The sequence below is a fragment of the Hemiscyllium ocellatum genome, chromosome 18, assembly GCF_020745735.1.
Source record: "Hemiscyllium ocellatum isolate sHemOce1 chromosome 18, sHemOce1.pat.X.cur, whole genome shotgun sequence".
NCBI lineage: Eukaryota > Metazoa > Chordata > Chondrichthyes > Orectolobiformes > Hemiscylliidae > Hemiscyllium > Hemiscyllium ocellatum.
Window position 1 is genome coordinate 19,875,726 of NC_083418.1, and position 24,785 is coordinate 19,900,510.

Genomic DNA, 24,785 nt, shown 5'->3' on the forward strand with positions numbered 1-24,785 from the left:
GATTGTGGTTATGATGAGGCAACGTTGAGGATCGAGAAGCTCATCAGCATAACGGAGTTAACCTTTAGAGCGAGTCAGTTAACAACTGCAGAAAATGCTGGCAGAAGCTAAGCTTTGAGAATGGAGAATGTTGAGCCAACCTGGGCAGTAGTATTTCGGGGCTTTTGACTCCTTTCACATCAGCCACCTCCTGATAGCAAAGCTTATCACTCCAGAAGGAATTCCAACTGTGTGCCACAAAACAGTTCAACAACGAGAAAGGAATCAGGAGGCTGGGCTTTGTGGGAAACCAGCTGCTGACTAAGACCCAGCTCAATATCGCAAAGTCGCTGATTACCCAAAGCAGTAAATTGCTGGGAAGCTCCACACCGTCATATCTACTCCAACTGGGAGCCACAGGTTCCAGAGTAAGATTATTCAATTTCATAGCACTGCTGACTCTCTTGCCCCAGTAAACTGGCTACTCTGTTGACCGCTGGGTGGGGATTAAGAATCATGGGCTGTCAAACAGCAACGTTCCACAAGGGGACCCAAAAGTGTGTGGTGTTTGGCCAAGAGACAATCCCTCTAACTCCACTTGCTGACTGATCTTGGCTGGTTTGGGAATGGGGTGGGAATGATAGAAGGCACTCTGTTTTGAAGATTTTCCAGCAAAGGGTCTCATTATTAGTTGATTATAGCCTCCTGAAAATTCTATTTGCTATTCCATTAATTCCCTTAATCCCCTCTCAAAATAACACGTTGGTGTACAAATTCAACATTACATCCAGGCACAAGAGGATATGGTGTTAATACTAGACAAAACAAAAATTCCACCTCTGTTGGATTTTCCATGATAACTTAAGATCCCCAGTTGTCAAATGTCCCATGTCCTCTAAGTCAAGTTGCATTCAAAGATTCATTTATTCTGGGTGTTTAGGGTATGGCACTTTACGAGACAAAAAGAAAACATGCTTCTTGTGGCAGACTCACTTAAGCAGTTGGGTATGGTCCAACTGGTGGCTGGGAGGCATCCGACAGGCACTGACCACTATCACCTTCCTGCCAAAGTTATCATCCCCTGTAGGAATAGACAGGCTGGGTCAGTTCATTTCACACAAACCAGCGTTCTCTCCAGTGAACCAGTCAGAGCCTTCCACTGAAAAATAAACCTTTAACAATCACATTTGCAAACCAAACATGGTGGACACCAATCAATAATTTTTCTTTTTCAATCTGGTTTGAGTATTGTCATGAGGGTTTCCTGTGGCCTTGGTTAGTCGACAGAGGTCTCAAAATTATTTGGACACAACCAAATGTGCGACCCCTCCTCACCATCTCCTGATGGTGCTCTTCTAACCCACAGAGTTCATCACAGCCAAACTCCAAGGCTTGTTTGTGGGAAACAGTGCTCAGGACACCAAGTAAAATTGTCTCACTATGAAGGAAGGGACATAAAAAAAAACCTCAAAGCATCAGCAAATATGTGAATGGTGATATTATATGTCGTAGCTGCAGCATCATTTACAGGGGAAAGCAAGCAGAGCATGAGAAAGACAGCAACACAGGTGGATGGTTCAATCAAGTTAGGTGGGAGGAGGGTCCTGTACAACGTAAACAATGGTACAACCCAATTGGGCCAAATGGCCTGCCTGTGACCTGTACTTTCTATGCAATCCTTTCTAAATATTTGAAAATAGTTTCTTCCCCTTCACACACATCAAACTGAAGAGCAAATTCCAATCCAAATCGAACGTGGGGTGCCAACTAGAAACATACAATTCAACAGCTTACTGATCAATTCCACAACACTTATAATGCAAGGAGCAATGCTCCCAGAATTTTGAGAAATACAAAGCATATTGTACCTAGTGGCCCTGGTGCTGCAACGTCAGGGAGAACAGTCGTTCGTGCAACATACAAAACCACATCAGACTGGGCCTTATTACATGGTGAAAAGTGCATGGGTCCCTATGGAAGACAGTGTGCACAAGACTCCAGACAAACAGAAACTCTAGCAGCATGGATTTCAACGATGTAGAGATAGCCTTTCACTTAGTGGTAACATTCCAATTAAATCCAGAAAGTTTTTACTGCATTCCAAATAGGGCTGGCAATGGCAGCCATAATTGTGTATATTCAGCAAGATACCCACATCTAGCGGGTGTAGCTGGGACTCTCAACTCATACTGTCAATGATACTATATCCACCCATCATAGAGGTCAGGTCACTAAATGAAAGTAACACATCACAGCCTAACAAACTTAGTCTGTTCCGAATCCATTCAAGATTCACATTATTCTAGAAGGGAAGAACAAATGGAAACAACCATAGTTTAGTTAAGGGACCCAAACATGACAATGGCTTCTATTAGCATCCAACGCCTCACAAGGTAAAGAAGCACAATTTCTGCATCCCCAGCCCTGGGCAAACCGAGGGACAAATCAGAACATCAGAATAGAGAGAGATTTGTCTAAACTCTGACAAAGATACCAAATAAAAGACAGCAGATACAGAGATAACGCATGGGGGAGTTTGTGTGTGTGGGACATGGGGAGATGGGCATAACTAAAGACCATAGGATAATCAGGATGAAATCAAATAGGAAATTTATCTTTACTCAGAGTGTTGAGAATATGGACACTGCTATCACGAGGAGTAGTTGAAGAAATTAGGACAGAAACACATATGGGGAAGATTGAGAGCATTTGAAAGAGAAGGGTTATAATGGCAGGTTTAGACGAGGAAAATTGGGAGGAGACTCGGGCGGAACCCAAACAACTGCACACCTGGTTTGCCTGAATGACCTGTTGCTCAGGCATATAATCGATGTAATCTTAAATTTAAAAAGCTGAGGTAATTTTAAAGATCCCTTTCTCATGGCAGAATCAAAAGGGGAAGCTGCTCACAGGAAAGAACATTCCTTCATTTAAATACTGCAAACTCTGGCAAGCACAAGGAGTTGCATCAGAAGGGTTTCAGTTGGAGTTTTCCTCCTCATCCAACTCCATAATTCTATTCTGAACAATAGTAATTACAGACCATTTGATGCCACTTACCTGCTACTTCCACAATTTGGCGTCTTGCAATCTCATAGTATGGATCGTCCCACTTCAGATCAGGGGGAGTATCAACAACTTCAGGCAAGGTCTCATTGTCTGCTGGAAATCAAGAGGATATTTAGCCTCCAAACTCACATCATACACATATATATAAGTATTAGAGGGTGTGCTCTACACCCAGTAAAGCGTAGGTAGGTATCAGTCAGTAAACTGGTCAGAGATTTGAACTAGATAGGTATTACACATCCAAATACCGACCTAAAATCATTACACTCTTTAGTGTAATGTAGGGATTCCACTAAGCCCCCCCCCCCCCCACCACACACACACACACCCACACACACACAATCATACTCCCAATCCTCAATGAGCCACCTACCACCTCAGCTCAATCTCCCACTCACACACTCTTATGTCCTCTCAACTGACATCTTCAAATACTTACCTGAATATGGCAGCTGTCCGTCTTTGCCATCTTTCCTTGCAGAAGACTGCTCTGAAACTAAAAACCAACCATGGTGTTAGGATAACATCAGTTCAAGAAATCAGGACGTATAGGCAGCTTCTTAAAGATAAAAAATGCCAAAGGCAATCAGGGACTTCTTGAGAAGTGGTTTACAGACCTCCTTAAGGATGGGAGGGGGGAAGTGTAAAGGAAGAGGCAATCGGAGTTTATCAGAGAGGCTCAGAGATAAGCAGAGGGGATTTTAATCTACTTGAAGACTGGAAAAGTTAGACAGGAATAAGCAACCAGATAAGGAGTTCATAGGATGCCTTTGGGATAGTTTCTTAGAACAGCACTTTCTGGAACGATTCAAGACAACAGGCGATACTAGACCTGGCATTGTGCAAAAAGGTGAAGGTGACTTTGCAGGGAAGTTGCCTCTTGTTGTCAGCAAACGTAAAATTTTAAATTAAATTTTAGGCTCAGTTTGTGGCAGAGAAGATGGATCCCAAGCCTGGCATTTTAAACTTAAACAAAGGTGATTGTGAGGTCATGAAAGCACAGCCAGCTAAAGTGAAGTGGCAAATTAAGCTAGGAATAGGTTAAGAGAGATGCAGTGGTGGACATTTAAGGGGATATTTCAGAATGTACAGAGTAGGTACACTGCAACAAGAAAGAAGAGTTCCAAGGAGAGGATCCATCATAAAAAGATGGCTTCAAACTTAAAGAAAACACACATAATTGTGCAAAGAAGGATGGCAGGAGAGCAGATTGGACAGAATATTTTTTTTAAAAACCGGAATGACTAAATGATTAATAAGGAGAGAAACATCACAGTACTGTACGAGAGAAAATCAAATACAAATGTGAAAAAGTTGAGTTTCTACAGATATTTTAAAATGAAAGTTAACTAAGTGAGCTTTAATTCAATAGAAAGTGAGTGTGGAAAATTACTAATGGAAAATAAGGATGAATTGAATAGGTATTTTATACTAGTCGTTATTACAGAGAATACAAGAAATCCCAGCAATAGGTATTAATCAGGAAATAGAAAGCTGGGAGGAGCTCAAGAAAACCACCAGGGAAGTGCTGCTGAGCAAACTGCTTGAGTGTGAGCTGACAAATCCCCAGGTTCTGATGGACTTGTCTTAGGATGTCAAAAAAACTGGCTCATGAAAAACTTGATGCACTGGTTTTAATTCTTCAAACTTCCCTGCATTCAGTCAAGATTCTATCAGACTGTAAAACAGCAAATGTAACTTCTTTCTCCAAAGGTGGAGGGAGACAGAAAGCAGGAATGTACAGGCCAGCTAATTTAACATCTGTCACAGGGCAGATATTAGGAGTTAGTATTAAAGATATTACAGCAGGACATGGGTTACTGCCTGGTTTTGTGAATGAAAAATTACGTTTAACCGACACATTGGAGATTTTTGAGCTATGAATAAAGTGGAACCAGTGAATGCACCCTTAAGCTTTCCAGAAGCCAGTTGATAAAAAGGCTACGTTAAAGGTTATTGTGGAAAATAACAGCTGAAGATTTAGGGGATAACATATTAGCATGGAGAAAAGATTACTTTCTGTTAGCTAGGCTTAAATGGGTCATTTTCCCGTTGGGTAGATATAACAAATGGTGTGCAACAGGGATCAGTGCAAAGGCATCAACTGCTTCCAATTTATATATGGAATTAGATAGGCCATTGTAACCCATGTGCATATTACACCCTCAGACATTGTGCACACTTGGATAAAGGGAATTTGAGAGACCATATCTGAGCTATTGCTTGACAGTATTGCTTACCTTATTTAAGAAAAGATGTACTTCTGTTAGAGGCAGTTCAGCAAAGGTTTACTAGACTAATATCTAGGCTGGGCAGGTTGTCTTATGAGGAAATATTGGATAAGCTAGTCTTGCTTCTGTTGGAGTGTACAGCAGAAAGAGGTGATTTGGTTGAAACATATGGAGGGTACATGTAAAGATACATTCTGTTGTGGGAAACTGTAGAATCAGGAACCAGTGTTTAAAAGTAAGGGCTTGCCCATTTAGGTCAGAGATAAGGAGACATTTTTTCTCACAAAGGATCGTGAGTCTTTGAAATTCTCTTTCCCAAAAAGTGGTGGAAGCAGAGCCCTCGAACATTTTTAAGGCAGAGGTAGGTAGATTCGTGATTTCTAAGGGGATGAAAGGTTATCATAGGAGCATGTGCGTGTGAGGTAATCAGATCAGCTCCAATACACATCAACCACACAGAGAAAGAAGGGTATTTACAACACCTGCCTTTCAACTGTGCAAATAATTTGGAAATCGCCATTGTTTAGAGATTTATACATCACTGATTAATAAACAAATCTGTGCAAATTTCTAAAGGAAAGCTCAGGGAAAAGAACAGTAGGGTAGAACTAATTGGTTAGCCAAGTCAACGTAGACATAATAGTCAATATCACACAGCTTCATTAATATCTTAAAGAAACATCAAGCCTCATTAACTCAAATCCATTCCTCGCAGATTTTTTTCCCCTCCCTCAGACAACTGAAGAGGTGGAGGTGGAAAGTTCTTCGAGATTAGTAACACAGATTTGTTATTAGATGAGCCTGAGCTACATTTCACATTTGAGAAAGTTAATAGTAACTAGCTGTGATTAGTCATATCATTCAGTTCAGTCTCCTGGAGTTTACAATGTTGCATTCAAGTCTCAAGAATATCTAAGAAATATGCTAAATTAAAAGTTTCCCAGGAGGTTGCACCATGTCTGAGGGTGTAACATGCACATGGGTTACAATGGCCTGTCTAATGCCTTTCACTACAAGCACTGAGTCTTTCACTTCTAATGAGGGCCACATTGGAAGCCCAACTTCAGTGCAGCCAACTTGTACTCAAAGTTGGCCATTGCCAAGAATGGCGGCATGGGAGGCTGTATTAATGGACTATGGGATCACTTGGGCTCTTCTCCTAATACTTGCATTGGGTTTACATTGATCTAATTACAGCTGTTCACAGCAGGCACAAGATTCGCTACCTGACCTGCATTCCCTGTCAGTGGTCAACATGCTATCTTGCTGAGGTATTTGTATCATCGATAGTCACAGGTGAGGTGCCGGAAGACTGGAGGTTGGCAAACATGGTACCACTGTTTAAGAAGGGTGGTAAGGACAAGTCAGGGAACTATAGACCAGTGAGCCTGACGTCAGTGGTGGGCAAGTTGTTGGAGGGAATCCTGAGGGACAGGATGTACATGTATTTGGAAAAGCAAGGATTGATTAGGGACAGTCAACATGGCTGTGCGCGTGGGAAATCGTGTCTCACAAACTTGATTGTGGTTTTGAAGAAGTAACAAAGATTGAGGAGGGCAGAGCAGTAGATGTGATCTATATCAACTTCTGTAAGGCATTCAACAAGGTTCCCCATGGGAGGCTGATTGGCAAAGTAGATCACATGGAATACAGGGAGAACTAGCCATTTGGATACAGAACTGTCTCAAAAGGGAGAAGACAGAGGGTGGTGGAGGATTGTTTTTCAGACTGGAAGCCTGTGACCAGTGGAGTGCCACAAGGATCGGTGGGTCCTCTATTTTTTGTCATTTACATAAATGATTTGGATGCGAGCATAAGAGGTATAGTTAGTAAATTTGCAGATGACACCAAAATTGGAGGTGTAGTGGACAGCGAAGAGGGTTACCTCAAATTACAACAGGATCTTGACCAGATGGGCCAATGGGCTGAGAAATGGCAGATGGAGTTTAATTCAGATAAATGCGAGGTGCTGCATTTTGGGAAAGCAAATCTTAGCGGGACTTATACACCTTAATGGTAAGGTCCTAGGGAGTGTTGCTGAACAGAGATCTTGGAGTGCAGGTTCACAGCTCCTTGAAAGTAGAGTCGCAGGTAGATAGGATATTGAAGAAGGTGTTAGGTATGCTTTCCATTATTGGTCAGAGTACTGAGTACAGGAGTTGGGAGGTCATGTTGCGGCTGTACAGGACATTGGTTAGGCCACTGTTGGAATATTGCGTGCAATTCTGGTCTCCTTCCTATCGGAAAGATGTTGTGAAACTTGAAAGGGTTCAGAAAAGATTTACAAGGATGTTGCCAGGGTTGGAGGATCTGAGCTACAGGGAGAGACTGAACAGGCTGAGACTGTTTTCCCTGGAGCGTCAGAGGCTGAGGAGTGACCTTATAGAGGTTTACAAAATCATAAGGGGCATGGATAGGGGAAATAGACAAAGTCCTTTCCCTGGGGTCGGGGAGTCCAGAACTAGAGGGCATAGGTTTAGGGTGAGAGGCGAAAGATATAAAAGAGACCGAAGGGGCAACTTTTTCATGCAGAGGGTGGTACGTGTATGGAATGAGCTGCCAGAGGATGTGGTGGAGGCTGGTACAATTGCAATATTTAAGAGGCATTTGGATGGGTATATGAATAGGAAGGGTTTGGAGGGATATGGGCCAGGTGCTGGCAGGTGGGACTAGATTGGGTTGGGATATCTGGTCGGCATGGACAGGTTGGACCGAAGGGTCTGTTTCCGTGCTGTACATCTCTATGACTCTAATTGGCCCAAGGCCAGTTCTGGTAGACACAGGATCATGGAGTAAGGTTGCAAGCAAAGGGTTTGAGCAATATTAGGTGGGGTATTGTGAAGGATTCCAGAGGTGACTGTGGTGGAATAGGTATTGGGCAAGTCGTGGAATGGTGAGCAGGTTCAGGAGTGGCAGGGGAGGTTAGTTTAGCTGAAGGGCTCTGGGGGCCATGGCCCTGGAATTAAAATAGATGGAGATCGAGAGAAAAACGCTGACACCATGGAAACTAATGGAGTGGTCTTCCTGTGAGGATAGGGATGGCATCTCTGTAACTAAGCCATTCCCACTGGAGCTCCCTCACTGATTGTTCCAACAAATTCCTACTGGGGTCTACCTAGATGCTGTCAATGGTGTGATCTACCGATTTGCTGGAGATTCAGATACAGGTTATCAAGATGAGAAATAGTAGATGTTTCATTTGATCTTGTCCTGTTTCATTAACATTCACACTGGCTGCAAGTGCCAGGACTGCAGGCTCTGGAGTTCTCTCTCAACCCTTGTGCTCCACCAGCTGACAACTCTCATTGCCTTTGGGTGTATGCAGCTTTCAGTAACGTGGTGTAACAGTTACTTATGCCCCGTGCCTACACAGTAGAGGTTTCAGGCTAACTGGACATGAAAAGTACTGAATTCAAACCTCTTATCGTATACACGTATGGCTGCTCTGTGGAAAACAAAGATAAAGACTCTTGGATATTCACCTCCCTTCCCTTGCTTTGTGATTCAGAGAGCAGTTGGACTCATGAATAATACTACCTGACTGAGATTAGTTAACTTTCCAAATCACAATCTCAACCAGCTAGAACGACAAGAATGGGAATACTAAAATCTCTAAGTTCCCCTTCTAGCCGTACACATCTTGACTTGAAAATAACACACGGGCAGCTGACCACCATCACCTTGGGAACAATTAGGGATGGATAATAAATACCAGTCCACAGCCCATAAATGAGTAAATAATAAAAACTGGAAGCTAGGACCTGGGACCTGCAGATGTATCAATACCAAATTGAAGGCTGCCCTTAAGGAATTAAGAGTAGCCCGAGGTTTACTGTGATTTTAAGTAAACCACAGTTGGAGTCCCATGCAATCATGTGACCTACCTTGCGGCCGAAGCTTGAAATCAATAGCTTCACATGCCTTCATGGCCACAGTCAGTTTCACTTCCGGTGTGGTACCTCAAACAGCTGATCTTCAGAGCTCCTAGTATTGTTTATGAACTTAACTTTGGGCTTAACGTCTTTCAAGGGACCAGGTAAATCAGTTTAAATGACTTTTCTTACCTAGCTTCCTCTCAGTTGAAAAGACTTTGCGTATTAAGGAACAAAATCCACAGTCAATTAACATTCCACTGCTGGTGGGTGGCAGCCTTAGGTCTTTGTGCCACTATGGGATTGGTCACCAAGACTGACTGACAGGCCAGACAGCCAATCAGGAATAGATGTACCCTGGTGATGTCACAAAACACCAAATCTGCCTCAACTCCTCTGACCCAAGTCTCGAAAAGGTCACTGGGGTGAGAAAGATCCAACAAACCCAATGGGAACAAGATACTGTCTCAGGTTTAGAAGTTCTAAGATACCTCAAAATTAAAGATTAAAATTTGACCCAATGGTTAAATGAGTACAAATGCAGGAGTAATCAAAATTAATTTGCATTCAAATAACTACTGCAATATCTTAAATAAATCAACACGGGAGACTACTTAAGAACTGAGGTGAAATGCATGGACCTTGGAAGACCTTTATGAAATTGTAGGTATTTCATGTAGTTGGACAATCACTCTGTGAAAATGTTAATATTCTTTTGACTTCATTCTTCTGATCATCATGTGCCCATACTCTTCGGTTCACTCACTAGCAATTAGCATGCCAATACTCACTGGCATTCATTAAACCATACCCAGCAAAGGCTGCACCATCAGGACGTTACTGCAAGGACTGGCTGACAGGGGAGGGCAAGGATATTTTGCAATGGGAGTTTCTTCCTTCTCCCCTGCACAGTATCGCCTCTTTACTCAACAACATACTTGTTAGAAGTTGCCCAGAAGCTCATCAACTTTCTCAGATTATTTTGCTTCTTGATTTTGAAAGTGCTGTCCCATGTCTGGGTACCGTCCCGTGATTCTTTTATTTGTATTGGTGAGGAGGCACTTACAGTATCACATTGAGGCTATCGAAAAAGCTTCTATACATAGAACATTGAACAATACAGCACAGTCCAGGTCCTTTGGCTCTTGAAGGTGTGCCGGCCTTCTATCCTACTCTAAGATCAGACTGACCTACATACCCTTCTTCATGTAAGTCTGCTCACTGAGCTGGAAGGTCCGTTTTCAGACGTGTTGTCACCATACGAGGTAACATCAACAATGAGCCTCCAGTGATGCATTGGTGTTATGGCCTGCTTTCTGTGTTCATATTTTCCTTGGGTTGGTGATGCCATTTCCTGTTCTTTTTCTCAGAGGGTGATCCCATCTATCACCCTCTGAAAAAAAGAACAGGAAATGACACCACCAACACAGGAAATTGTGTCACCACAGGAAATGACATCACCAACCCAAGGAAACCTAAACACAAACAGAAAGTGGGCCATCACACCAGAAGCTCACTGATGATGTTACCTAGTATGGTGACGAAACATCTGAAAATGAACCTTCCAGTTCAGTGAGCAAACTTACATCCAGAACCTCAACCTGAGCTGCGAATCATCTCCAAGCTCGCTACATACCCTACATTGCACTATCTTCCATGTGCCTATCCAAGAGTCACTTAAAAGTCCCTAATGTATCTGACTCCATTACCACCGCTGACAGTGAATCCCACGCACTCACCACTCTGAGTAAAGAACGTATCTCTGTTATTTCCTCTAAACCTTCCTCCAATCACCTTAAAATTATTTCTGGCATTTCCGCCCATGAGAAAAATGTCTCTAGCTATCCACTCTATCTACGCCTCTCAACATCTTATATACCTCTGTCGAGTCACCTCTCATTCCTTCTCCATTCCAATTAGAAAAGCCTTAGCTCCCTCAACCTTTCTTCATAGAATATGCCCTCCAGTCCAGGCAGCATCTTGGTAAATCTCGTCTACACCCTCTCTAAAGCTTTCAGAAAGAGGATCCATTACAGACAGAGAGAGGAGAATGTATAATCGATAATCCAGAAGTAACAGAAAAGGTGTTGGGTCCACTTTTGTTTGTCATTTTATATAAAGATTTGGATGAGAATTTAGGACACATGTTTAGCACGTTTGTGGATAACACCAAAATTGGTGGTATAGTTGAACATGAAGAAGGTTATCTAAGATGACAAAGGGATCTTGATCAATTGGGCCAATGAGCTGAGGAGTGGTAGATGAGGTTTAATTTGGATAAACGGGAGATATTACATTTGGTAAAACAAACAAGGACAGGCCTTCCCCAATTAATGGTGTGGCCCTAGATAGTGCTGTCCAACAGAGAGACCTAGGAGTTCAGTACATTGTTCTTTGAAATGAGCACAGGTCGACAGGGAGGTTAAGAAGTGTTCAGCACACTTGCCTTCATTGCTCAGAGCTTCCAGTATACGAGTTGGGACATCATATTGCAGTTATAAAGGACATTGGTGAGGCCACCTTTGGAGCACTGTGTTCAGTTCTAGTCATCTTGCTATAGGAAGTATAGTATTAAATTGGAGGAGGCTCAGGAAAGAGTTACCAGGACGTTCCTGGGACTGGAGGGCTTGAGTTATAAGGATAGGCTGGGACTTTTTTCACTGAAGCATATGAAGTTAAGGGATGACCTTATAGAGGTTTATAAAATCATGAGGGGCGTGGATAAGGTGAATAGCAAAAGTCTTTTCCTTAAGATAGGTCATACTTTTAAGTTGAGAGGGGAAAGATTTTAAAGGGATCTCAGGGGCAACCTGAGGGGCAACAGAGAGGGGTTTGCATGTGGAATTAACTGCCAGAGGAAGTGGTGGATGCAGATATACTTAGAACATTTAAAAGACATTTGGATCGGTATATGAATAGGAAAGGATTAGAGGGGTTATGGGCCAAGTGGAACTTGGTTTTGAGGTAAGTTGTCTCCCTAATTGGGGAGAGGAAAACCAAGAGGCACAACTTAAAATTAAGGGACATGCTACAAAGGATGAGATCCTTTTTTTACTCAAAGGATTATGGATATATAAAGTAGAGATTGATCACTTTACATTATCAATGGTGTAAAAGGTTGTACAGATAGTGAGATTAAAAGGTATTGAAGTGTTTGATCAACTATAATTGTATTAAAATGACAGAACAGGCTTGTCAGGCTGACTGTCCTACTGTTGTTCCAATAAGTGCAACTGTTTGACAGGGAGATTTGAAACAGTCCCTTTTAAAACCCAGACTTAACAAATGAGGCACCTGACAGTGTTTATTTACTTCAAAGATCACTGACCAGGAGCATTAAATTCCATTTGGATAGAGGACTCTTTCAAACCAGTTATCTCCATGTCAAAACTAAACTAAACTAAAGTGGTCAATTCTCCTGCGAATGCTTAAGATATCCAAGCCAGCAGAGTCTGATGATATGTTAGGAAAATTACAAAAAAGGTGAAATGCCAACTATAGGGCCAAATCCTCCCGACAGTGAATGACATGGACAATTCAAGGAGGTTGGGACAACTGTGCAAGATTGGCAGCAAGGAGATCCCCAATTCTGTGAGTAAAAATCCCATTTTCCAACCAAGTGCTGACCAACGAGAGGAGGCTCTCACCACTGAGCAGCGAGAGGCCTATTTGCCTGTAGTAATATCCTCACTATCATGTCATCTCAGCTCACTGATATGTAGTTTTTTGTTCTCCCACCTCAGGATAGAAACTAGACAGCAACAATTCCTAACATGACAATCAGAGCGGTTTCCTGGCAACCCCAGCTAGCCACTTGCTCTTCCTGCTTTCTGTCAGCCAACATCTGAAGACACGTTCTGTGGACAGTCACCACTGGTAGATCCTTGTCCACCAAGGCCTTCAAGTCCTCATCAGCAAAGCAGGCTGCCAAATTCTCCCTCTCTGATATGTCTAGGCCAAGTGCACACTGCCAATACTTCACGGTGTCCATAGCTCAGCTTTAAAGATCGTTAGAATCCCAGGAATCGCAGCAGTGGTATTTCCACCTGTGGGAAGTGGGATAATACAACAAGCAGGGTGCCATGGGGACATGGTGCACGAGGCTGGTTTGGGAAGAAAGGTTGAGAAAACTCGCTCAGCCTCGTGGAGAGAATCTCTCTGTGAAGCTCCAAACTTGGTTCAGGCCTAGCGTCAGAATTGGGAGTCCAGCCTTTTGCAACATAAATCTTGCATCAATCAACCAGCAGAGCAAGCAGCCTTTTCTATATTAGACAGATGACCTAACCTTTTCAACCAGAAAATACTAGATTCTTACATCTTGTTGCTAAAACTTCTGTATGTGGCAGGGTTAAACGTGAGAGGTGCAACTTCTGTGTGAGCTTTATAAGAAGGAACTGATGCTTATCCTGCATTGAGAGTGGTTGCTTGACTCGAAGTCTTGGTTTGGTCAAGTTAGGGGAGGGAATTTTAGCTTGTTATGGTGTTGAGTTCTAGTTGATGCTGACTCACGTCTCTAACCCAGGACCTAGACTTCACACAATGCTAGATTGCAGTATAGAAGTGCAGGAAGCAAGATTCTAACCCACGTCGAGGTACTGCATGCTGGCAGAGATTGACATTGAGAGTCTAAGACGACTGCAAATAGGGATGATGGCTTGTGCAATGTCAGCTGAGGGAAACCAGTCTGGAACTTTCCACAGTGAACACAGGTGTGGAGAGAAATGGTCAGCTAGAGATTTCTTTTGTGTGTTTCAGTCAGACATGCATGTCTTGTGTAGGATCTATATGAGCACAGCTTTGGCAATTAGGTAGGGTTCAGTTTCTGTTCAAAGATAAGAGAGGGACTCAGTGTATTTTTCTCAAGGAATCCTCTTTAGATTTTCTCAAGGGGTTTGAGAATTTGACTTGCAGCAACTCATTAATGGCTGTCAGGGGGATCCTTTTCCAGTCTCATTAATTCCTTCATTAGGTGATGCACTCACAACAAAACCTTCTGCGTTTTGTGTCATCCCAGAGTCCCTATCAGCAGCAAATGCCCAGAGAGAGGCAGCCAGTGATTGAAGAAGCACAGATTATGTTTACTCTGCTCAGGCAGGAGAGAGGAGAGCGAGCTTGGGTGCCTCCGTGATTTCTTTTCCTCAGGATTTTTAGGGTGAAATTACCTGCCACCCCCGTGTATCGATCACAGTTCAGTATTTAGAGGCTCTGCACTGAGCCTGCCCCTAAACAGAAACACAATCACAGGTAACACTAACCTGGCTGTAACTCGCCATCACACTCTGTAGGCCAGGTCTTTTCATCCAGGGGAGAGAGTTTGAGCTGTCCAAGTGCCTTGGAAGTATCGTCTGACACCAGGTCATCTTGTAAATCCACCAACAGGTCAGTTGTTGCCATGGCTGGTTATTCCACCTAAACAAATTGTAAAGATTTAGATTAGATTACTTACAGTGTGGAAACAGGCCCTTCGGCCCAACAAGTCCACACTGACCCACCGAAGTGCAACCCACCCATACATTTACCCCTTACCTAACACTACGGGCAATTTAGCCTGGCTAATTCACCTGACCTGCACATCTTTGGACTGTGGGAGGAAACCGGAGCACCTGGAGGAAATCCACGCAGACACGGGGAGAACGTACAAACTCCACACAGTCAGTCGCCTGAGGCGGGAATTGAACCCGGGTCTCTGGCGCTGTGAGGCAGCAGTGCTAACCACCGTGCCACCATGCCGCCCACTGGTTGCCAATAGACCAATTCTGGGAAAGCAGCTGAGGATTTGTTTTTTAAACTTAACCTATTTCATCAAATCAACCTGCTCAGATATTATTACATGCCTGTCGAGCAGGTGGGACTTGAACCCAGGCCTCCCCATCCAGGGGTAGGGACACAGACACTGTGCCACAAGTGGGCCCCTAATTTTTAAATTTTTTTGTAGTGAACCTATTTTGCTTATCAAACTGTTCAGTGATGTTACTGCACAGCTCTGCAGCAGTAGGGTCTCCCCAGTTCAGGTGTAGGGACACAACCACTGCACCACAGGAGGCTCCCTGGAAGGGACCCTATTCTCTGGTGAGTAATTTAGGTCAATCAGTTTCAAAATTAATTAGAGTTAAGACGGAAAGTGACTTTCCCTGTCTGGAGGTTAAAGACCAAACAACAACAGACTAGAGATTCTCTATCTTGCTCACAAACAAGTGGCCCCAGTTGTAACCGACACCAGTGTGCACGCCCTCAGCTGTGACATGCCTCCCTCCATCCCGCTGTCTGTTCACATTTACTTCACAAAATCGTATCTAATGAGCATTTGGGTAAAGTAACTGGAAAGTTAGCAGCATCTTCACAGCAACATCTCAGCAAGCAGTGTAAACTCCAAGAGCAGGTGGAGGGGCTGCATTGAGCCTTAGAAAGCAAAACAGTAATGTTAGGTTCTGTGAATAATTAAAAGAATAAGTTAGAAATGGGAATGGTATTTTGATGGATGACTTCACCAACAGGGGCAGATCACCGTTAACCATATTGCAGGGCTCAGCAATGAGTGACAGAAGGCTACTTCAGCTGTGGGCATCGCAGTCATAGTCCGATTGGGCCATATCTCCACCAGCAGAAGCCAGTGGGCTACTAATTAACAGTTTAACCCTGAGCAATTCTCATGTCATGGTTTCAGCTCTCTGTAGCTACTTGTAGCATCCTGGGCTGAGATCATCTCATACAGCAAAGAGCCTGGGAGTCTGCTGCCTGAAAAATTCGAACAAAATCATCTAAAGGGAGTCCCAGTTCAATATTCTGTTATTCTGGGGATAGAAAAAAAACACATTTATGTAAAAACAAACAACTTGAAAGAGAGGCCACAATGATTCTGAGATAGGTGAAGCCTTTGTAGCAATCAAGTAAGCCGTGCTTTCTGAGGAAGGATCACTGGACCCAAAAAGTGAACTCTGTTTTCTCTACACAGATGCTGCCAGACCTGCTGAGTTTCTCGAGCAACTTCTGTTGGTTTGTTTGGATATAAAATACATTTTAGACATTTATAAGCAGCTTGTTCAGACACAGTGGGGGAAAATGCTACTATAATAAGACATGATACCAGAAATTTGGAAAACTTTAACCAGATTGGACAAACCTTCTCTTTTAAATCCTCCCACTTCCTCCAAACTAAAGGAGTAGCCATGGGCATCCACATGGGCCCCAGCTATGCCTGCCTCTTCATAGGATATGTGGAACAGTCCATCTTCCACAACTACACTGGCACCACCCCCCACCTTTTCCTCTGCTACATCGATGACTGTTTCGGCGCTGCCTCGTGCTCCCACGAGGAGGTTGAACAGTTCATCAACTTTACTAACACCTTCCATCCCTACCTCAAATTCACCTGAACCATCTCAGACTCCTCCCTCCCCTTCCTAGACCTTTCCATTTCTATCTCGGGCGACCGACTCAACACAGACATCTACTATAAACCGACTGACTCCCACAGCTACCTGGACTACACCTCCTCCCACCCTGCCCCCTGTAAAAACTCCATCCCATATTCCCAATTCCTTCGTCTCCGCCGCATCTGCTCCCAGGAGGACCAGTTCCAACACCGCACAGCCCAGATGGCCTCTTTCTTCAAGGACCGCAGATTCCCCCCAGACGTGATCGACAATGCCCTCCACTTCCCGCTCCTCCGCCCTTGAGCCCCGCTCCTCCAACCGCCACCAAGACAGAACCCCACTGGTTCTCACCTACCACCCCACCAACCTCCGTATACAACGTATCATCCGCCGTCATTTCCGCCACCTCCAAACGGACCCCACCACCAGGGATATATTTCCCTCCCCTCCCCTATCAGCGTTCCGCAAAGACCACTCCCTTCGTGACTCCCTCGTCAGGTCCACACCCCCCACCAACCCAACCTCCACTCCCGGCACCTTCCCCTGCAACCGCAGGAAATGTAAAACTTGCGCCCACACCTCCTCCCTCACTTCCCTCCAAGGCCCCAAGGGATCCTTCCATATCCGCCACAAATTCACCTGTACCTCCACACTCATCATCCATTGCATCCGCTGCACCCGATGCGGCCTCCTTTATATTGGGGAGACGGGCCGCTCACTTGCGGAACGCTTCAGAGAACACCTCTGGGACGCCCGGACCAACCAACCCAACCACCCCGTGGCTCAACACTTTAACTCTCCCTCCCACTCCACCGAGGACATGCAGGTCCTTGGACTCCTCCATCGGCAGAACATAGCAACACGACGGCTGGAGGAGGAGCGCCTCATCTTCCGCCTGGGAACCCTCCAACCACAAGGGATAAACTCAGATTTCTCCAGTTTCCTCATTTCCCCTCCCCCCACCTTGTCTCAGTCGGTTCCCTCAACTCAGCACCGCCCTCCTAACCTGCAATCTCCTTACTGACCTCTCCGTCCCCACCCCACTCCGGCCTATCACCCTCACCTTGACCTCCTTCCACCTATCACATCTCCATCGCCCCTCCCCCTAGTCCCTCCTCCCTACCTTTTATCTTAGCCTGCTTGGCACACTCTCCTCATTCCTGATGAAGGGCTTATGCCCGAAACGTCGAATTTCCTGTTCCTTGGATGCTGCCTGACCTGCTGTGCTTTAACCAGCAACACATTTTCAGCCCAGATTGGACAAAGTCAGCATTGATTTATGAAAGACAAATCATACTTAACAAATGTACTGCTTTTCTTGAGGATGTAACTTGTATAGATAAGGGAGAGCCATGGATGTATTGTATTTGGGTTTCCAGAAGACTTTTTGATAGGGTCCCTTATAAAAGATTAGTGAGCAAAGTTAAAACACATGGGATAAGGGATAATTAATATATTACCATGGATTCAGAATTGGTTGCCAGACAAGAAACAGAGTGGGAATGGATTGGAGTTCTTCTGAGTGACAGGCAGTGACAAGTGATATACCAAAGGGATCAGTGCTTGGGCCCCAGCTATTCACAATACCTACATCACCTAGATGAGGGAATCAAATGCAGCATTTCCAAATTTGCTGATGACAGAACTGGGTAGAATTGTAAGGGGGAAATGTTAAATCAAGGCCCCTTCTGCTCTCTCAGGTCAGGATAAAAGATATTTTGAGAATGGGGAATGGGACATATTTCAAGTATTTTTTAGATTAGATTAGATTTCCTACAGTGTGGAAACAGGCCCTTCAGCCCAAGCAGTCCACACCGACCCTCCGAAGAGTAACCCACCCAGACCCATTTCCTTCTGACTAATGCTCCTAATATTATGGGCAATTTAGCACGGCCAATACACCTGACCTGCACATCTTTTGGACTATGGGAGGAAACTGGAGCAAACCCACGCAGACACGGGGAGAACGTGCAAACTCCACACAGACAGTTGGCCGAGGCTGGAATCAAACCTGGGACCCTGGTGCTGTGAGGCAGCAGTGCTAACCACTGAGCCAGGTAGTTTGATTTTTGAACTATTGAGGAGTTTAGAGCTATGAGCAAAAGTGGAGTTGTTGTTGAATGGTGGAGCAGGAACAAATGGTTTCCCAGTTTTATTTAATATTTTTATGTCCTTCTTTTGTATCACGGCACATCCTCCAGTAAGACTGGTTCAGCAACAAGTCTGTGGTTCTGATCATCTGAGGTGGACTGCCACTGCATTTCCAAAATGACAGAAGTCAATACTCCTTCAAAGATACTGCATTCCATTAGCGTAAAATATCAGGGTTCAGAAAGGTGCTACATAAATTGCAAGTTTTGAAAAAACTGAATGTGACTGAATACTCTGTGAAACAAGCATTCTCATTGGTACTGGGGAAGAAACATAAAAGAAAACTGTCCAAGAAATGAAAAATCATTTGGAGCATTACTATAGAAATGGCATATTGTGCCCCTTGCAAAAATACTTCTCATGGTAAAATGGTGAACGGGTAACAGACAAAAGGCTGAGATTTGCTGGACCACTAACTGTTCCACAACTCCATTACAGAGGGATACAGAGAAACCTCAATTATCCGAATATCAATTATCTGAATTTCAGATTATCCGAAGGAGATCCCAAGGTCCCGATAGAAACATTACATCAAAGAGGTGTTACCAACACTGATCAGGTCTTTTGTTTACAATGATTAAAAATGAACCCGGCTTACTGAACTGCTGCGGAGAACAGTCCTGGACATCGATGGGATTCCAGGCACTGTCTCCACAGGGGTGTACCCTAAACCCCCCCTTCCCCAGATCATCTCTCCAACATTGTCCTGTACAGGGCAAAGGCAGGACCTATCAAAAAGTTACAGCCAAAAGGTGTGTGTGTGTGTGTGTGTGCGCTCTATTTGGGAAGGGGGTGTGATGGTGGGGATGAACAGGGCAGGGGCAGACGGGACAGGGCAGATAAAAGCATGGTTGGATGGGTTGGGGGATGGACAGAGAGCCGGGGGGAGGTGGTGAACAGGGTGTGATTGGACAGGGTTGTGGGGCAGATGAGTAGTGGAAGTGGGGTGGGACCAGACGAGGGAGCAGGGTTGGGGGCGCGGATGGGGGCATTGTTGGCCAGGGTTTGGGGGCAGGCAGGGAGGTGCAGGGGTGGGTGGGAGCAGACTGGGGTTAGGGTTGGGGTTGCGGATGGGGGGGGCGAGGGGGGGCGGAGGCTCACGTGCGGTGTGCTGCTGCCTGGTCTCTTGTATGGGGAGTGGAAAATGAGGTCTGCAGATGCTGGAGATCACAGCTGCAAATGTGTTGCTGGTCAAAGCACAGCAGGCCAGGCAGCATCTCAGGAACAGAGAATTCGACGTTTCGAGCATGAGCCCTTCATCAGGAATAAGAGAGAGAGAGGGCCAAGCAGGAGGAGATGACCTGGGGGGTGCAGTGAGAGAGGGACTCACTGAAATCCTTGTAGAGGGAGGAAGAGAGCTTCTTCAAGGAAGGCATCCTTGTAAGAGGATTCGCAGTAGGTTAAAATCTCCTCCTGCTTGGCTCTCTCTCTCTCTCTTATTCCTGATGAAGGGCTCATGCTCGAAACGTCGAATTCCCTATTCCTGAGATGCTGCCTGGCCTGCTGTGCTTTGACCAGCAACACATTTGCAGCTGTGATCTCCAGCATCTGCAGACCTCATTTTTTACTCGAAGATTTTAACCTACTGCGAATCCTCTTACAAGGATGCCTTCCTTGAAGAAGCTCTCTTCCTCCCTCTACAAGGATTTCAGTGAGTCCCTCTCTCACTGCACCCCCCAGGTCATCTCCTCCTGCTTGGCTCTCTCTCTCTCTTATTCCTGATGAAGGGCTCATGCTCGAAACGTCGAATTCTCTGTTCCTGAGATGCTGCCTGGCCTGCTGTGCTTTGACCAGCAACACATTTGCAGCTGTATGGGGAGTGGACTTAGTAAGTGCTCACTGTGTCAATCCCTTTGAACTGATTGGGGGGCTTCAGCAATGCTGCAGATCCCTTACACACACGTGTGTGTCTGCTCAGAAAGAGAGAGAGGGAGCAAGGCAGGCAGAGAGAGGACAAAGCAAACTTCAGAAAACTCCGAATCCCAGAGGAAAGGCATTCAAGCAATCTGAATTATCAATTTTCCAAAAGAAATCGTGCCCACCCATCTTATTTGGATAATCGAGGTTCCTCTGTATTTGGAACAAGACGCCCTCCAGTGTAAGTTGTTTGATTGCCAGGGCTATAAAAGACGACACATTTGGGAAAATAAAGGTTAATTGATCCTTTTCACGGGAAAGATAGACAGACACTGGGGAAGACATAGAACAAGATTTTTAAGGTCAAAATGTAGATCTTTTCCCTTTCAGGAAAACTGGGATGTTCCTCTCTCGATAAGAGAAGCCAAAGAGAAAACCTGTTGAGACTTCAAAATTACAAAAAGTCATGATAACGTAGATGTAGAGAAGCTGATTCTATTTATGAGGAAAGCAAAACCAGTAACCTTAATGTAATAAATCCAATCCGAAATTCAAACACAACTCTTTACCCAAAGACTGATCAGAATTCACTGGAACTCAATACCACTGGGCATAGTTAGGGTGAAAAGCATGTGGGTATATTGAAGGGGAAGAACAGAGCGATATATTGACAGGATCAGATGAAGAGGACTGAGATTGTTTTCTGTCCTCTAAAAACAACTAATGAGGTGGTTACTTAGCCTGCAATCATATGGATGATCCTGAAGAATATGGAGTTGAATTATGTAACAATAGGGAATGGGTGTATTGCACTCTCTGGTGTCAAATAAGGTCCTCTGGACCTCAGTGCATCAGAATTGAGAGTGGGCTTGGGGCAAAATAATCAGCACAAGAAAATAAACTCTTCAGAATACCTTCTGATACGATGCTCAATCATTCTCGTTAAAATTGCTAGAAAAAGCAGCAAAACATTATGAGCAGAACCAAAGTTTTGTATCAAAATCAGCTCATTACACAATTCAACCAACAACTGCACCACACATCTCTCACGTGTGACCTTTTATCAGTACAATCATGCAAATTGCAGCATGGTTTATTCCAACCTCATATCCTTCTGCATTTCTGGGAATAACGTTGCACATGAAAACATCAAATTTAAGTCCTCACCAGTAAAACAAACCAATGATGAATCAAATAATGAAGATCTCTGAAGTTCAAAAGGATTTTAACGAAGTCCTTTAAGCAGTAGCCTTGTTGAAAGGCTTCGATTAAAGGGCTGAAGCTTTTTAATCAGTTGAACGTCAGCTTGTCTGAGGCTGCATGACCATTTGGTTTGATGCTCAGTCAGCTTTATCTCAAACGCACAGCTTTTTAATGGATACCAGCAATACTGATTGACACAGTCAGTGAATATCTTCAGTGGCCACATGAAACAGAGAAAGATGGGAGTGGAGGGGATTGGGAAAAAACAGAGGCAATGATGACAGCAGTTAGCCCCTTACATACAGACATGCTTCACCCTCATCAACAGAATTACACAAGAGCGAGGGGGCAGCACAGTGGCTCAGTGGTTAGCACTGCTGCCTCAAGGGACCCAGGTTCGGTTCTAGCCTCGGGCGACTGTCTGTGTGGAGTTTGTACATTCTCCCCGCCTCTGCATGGGTTTCCTCTCACAGTCCAAAGATGTGCAGGTTAGGTGGATTGGCCATGCTAAATTGCCCGTAGTGTTCAGGGATGTATAAGGTAGGTGGGTTAGCCATGGGAAATGCAGGTTTAGGGGGAAGGGTCTGGGTGGACTCAATGGGCTGAATGGCCTACTTCACACTGCATGGGATTCTATTTATGAGTGCTCATTGTTAGCCTAATTGAAAACAACCTGTAAATATGGCCTATATTACCTTAATAAATTAAACATGGCCTTCAACATAGACCACTCCCCTAGGTAGGTCACAAGCTCATATTCAGCCAACATAAGGAAATATTAAAACAGGCAACTAGCTGTTTGGGAATCAAGGTGGTGAATACCCAGGGCACTGGGACCTGAAGACAAAGCACACTGATGGTGAAGCAATGAAAATTGGAGACACTGAAGTGGCCTGACTGGAGGAGAGGAGAGATCGGAGTTGATTTTGATTAGGGATAGGTTTTAGATTAGGTTATATTAATACAAAGCATATGTTTAGGGTTAGGTTTAGGGTTGAAGTTCAGATGAGCATTGGGGATTTTGTGACACTTAGTGCTGTAGGTGAGTGGAGGTTACAGAGTTAGAGGTGTGACAATGGAAGAAATTGAAAACATGGATCAGAATTTTATAATCGATACAATGCCTAAGCGGGAGCCAATGAAGGTCAGCAAATCCACAAAGGAAGCGTAATTTGTTCACTAGATTGATTCCCTGAATGACAGGATTTTCCTAAGATGAGGTGGTGAGTTAATTGGAACATGTAGGCTTCTGGAAAGGGCTGACTAGGGTAGACACAATTTGTTTCCATAGGGTGAGGAACCTAAAACAGTTCAGAACAGTTTTAGAATAAATAATCATTTAAGACTCAGAAAGATGAATTTTTTGGAATTCTGTACCCTTATTGGGAAGTGCATGCTCCAACACTAAGTAAATTGGAGGTATATAGGGAGTGGGCGCAAAGATGGAATTCAGGCTAAAGATCATATTAGATAAGCACAGCAGATTCAAGGGACCTAATGAGAGCATTTCTGCTCATATCTCTAATACTTTACATGATAGGAGCATGGTATGAGGTAAAAATAGTAGCTTAACTTTGTACAAGTTTATAAAGGATGCAGATAGGGAATCAGACAACACGGCTTTTGAACAGATCGGTCTACAGGCTGAGAGTTTCAGCAGCAAAGTCTAAAGCAAAGCTAAGGTAAAGTCAGAGATGGACAATGTTAAGCCCTTGGAAGGTAGTCTTGGTACTGGAGACAATGTGTGTCAAAATGACCTCAGGTTTGTAGCAAGCTGATTTATCCTCAGAGGGTTACCAGAGTGACAGGAGTCAGTGACAAGGGAATGAAGTTTGACATGTTGTGGCATTACATGTATCTAGAATCAGGTCAGCATGTAACTTTAAGAGCAAAGTGATTACATCAGTATGACACTATGCCACGTGATGTAAAGTTTTCAGCTCCATCTTAAATAGCTTCTAATATGCTTGATAATTCATCAGGAAAATCAGTTTATGAACAAACTTGAGTTCAGACAATAATGTACTTAACTGCTCTGTAAAAATATTTTCTGACACTTGTTACCCTAGGCAAAATTGAGGACTGCAGATGCTGAAAATCAGAGTCTAGATTAAAGTGGTGCTGGAAAAGCACAGCAGGTCAGGCAGCATCTGAGGAGCAGGAAAATCAATGTTTCGGGCATTCCTAATGTAGACACTTGTTACCCAAGTCTGTGTTCATACTACCAGAGTTAACAACTCAAGAGAACATGACCTGGGGTGACAGAGATAATGGGAACACTCTTTTTCTAGACTGAATTTCTATTGGCCCAGTGCTGAATAAACAATTGGATGGTGGAGGCGAGAGAGGTGGCGGTGAGGACACAGTCACATTTGGAAGTGAAACTACTTCAGTCAACAGTTTGTTCCAATCTGACAGAATCCTGTCCATAGAGCAGCCAACCTTTGGTGAGAATGAACCAGGTAAATAGTGTTTAACCAGCAACGGAAAACAATCCACCACGGTCCAGCACAACCCACCACAGACCACCATGGTCCAGCACAACCCACCACGTACCAACACAACCCATCACAGACCACCACGGTCCAGCACAACCCACCACGTACCAACACAACCCATCACAGACCACCACGGTCCAGCACAACCCACCACGTACCAACACAACCCATCACAGACCACCACGGTCCAGCACAACCCACCACAGACCACCACGGTCCAGCACAATCCACCACGGATCATCAGAGTGCATCACACACCAACGCACTCCACCACGCACCATTACATTCCCACAAGGACCCACGCTCCAGCCCAGTCCATCATGGACCAGTGTCTGCACACAGAGCTGGGGCAGGGGTCAGTGGGAGATGTCATTTGCCATATTCACCTCCTGTGGAGAAAGTGAGCAAGTGCAGATGCTGGAGATCAGAGTCAAAACGTGAGAGGCTAGAAAAGCACCGCGGGGCCTGGAGCATCCTGACCAGCTGGGTTTATCCAGCCCCACAATGTCTGACCGATATTAACCTCTCACCCCACGGGGACTGGCCATTCTT

General features: G+C 44.4%; 1 protein-coding gene across 4 annotated transcripts in view; it reads right to left on the reverse strand.

Moving 5' to 3' along the window:
• Positions 1–24,785, reverse strand: part of arhgap1 (Rho GTPase activating protein 1) — a 56,897-nt gene that overhangs the window by 31,446 nt on the left and 666 nt on the right. Inside the window, exons 2-5 of one of the 4 annotated variants that reach the window (XM_060838742.1) lie at positions 14,407–14,560; positions 3,488–3,544; positions 3,040–3,138; positions 973–1,060 (exon numbers count right to left, since the gene is read on the reverse strand). In XM_060838742.1, the coding sequence (XP_060694725.1) occupies positions 973–1,060; positions 3,040–3,138; positions 3,488–3,544; positions 14,407–14,545 (383 nt within the window). In that variant the 5' untranslated portion in view covers positions 14,546–14,560. Of the gene's footprint in view, positions 1–972; positions 1,061–3,039; positions 3,142–3,487; positions 3,545–14,406; positions 14,561–24,785 lie in introns of all 4 variants that reach the window. The other 3 variants (XM_060838741.1, XM_060838744.1, XM_060838743.1) reach the window with 3 other exon arrangements.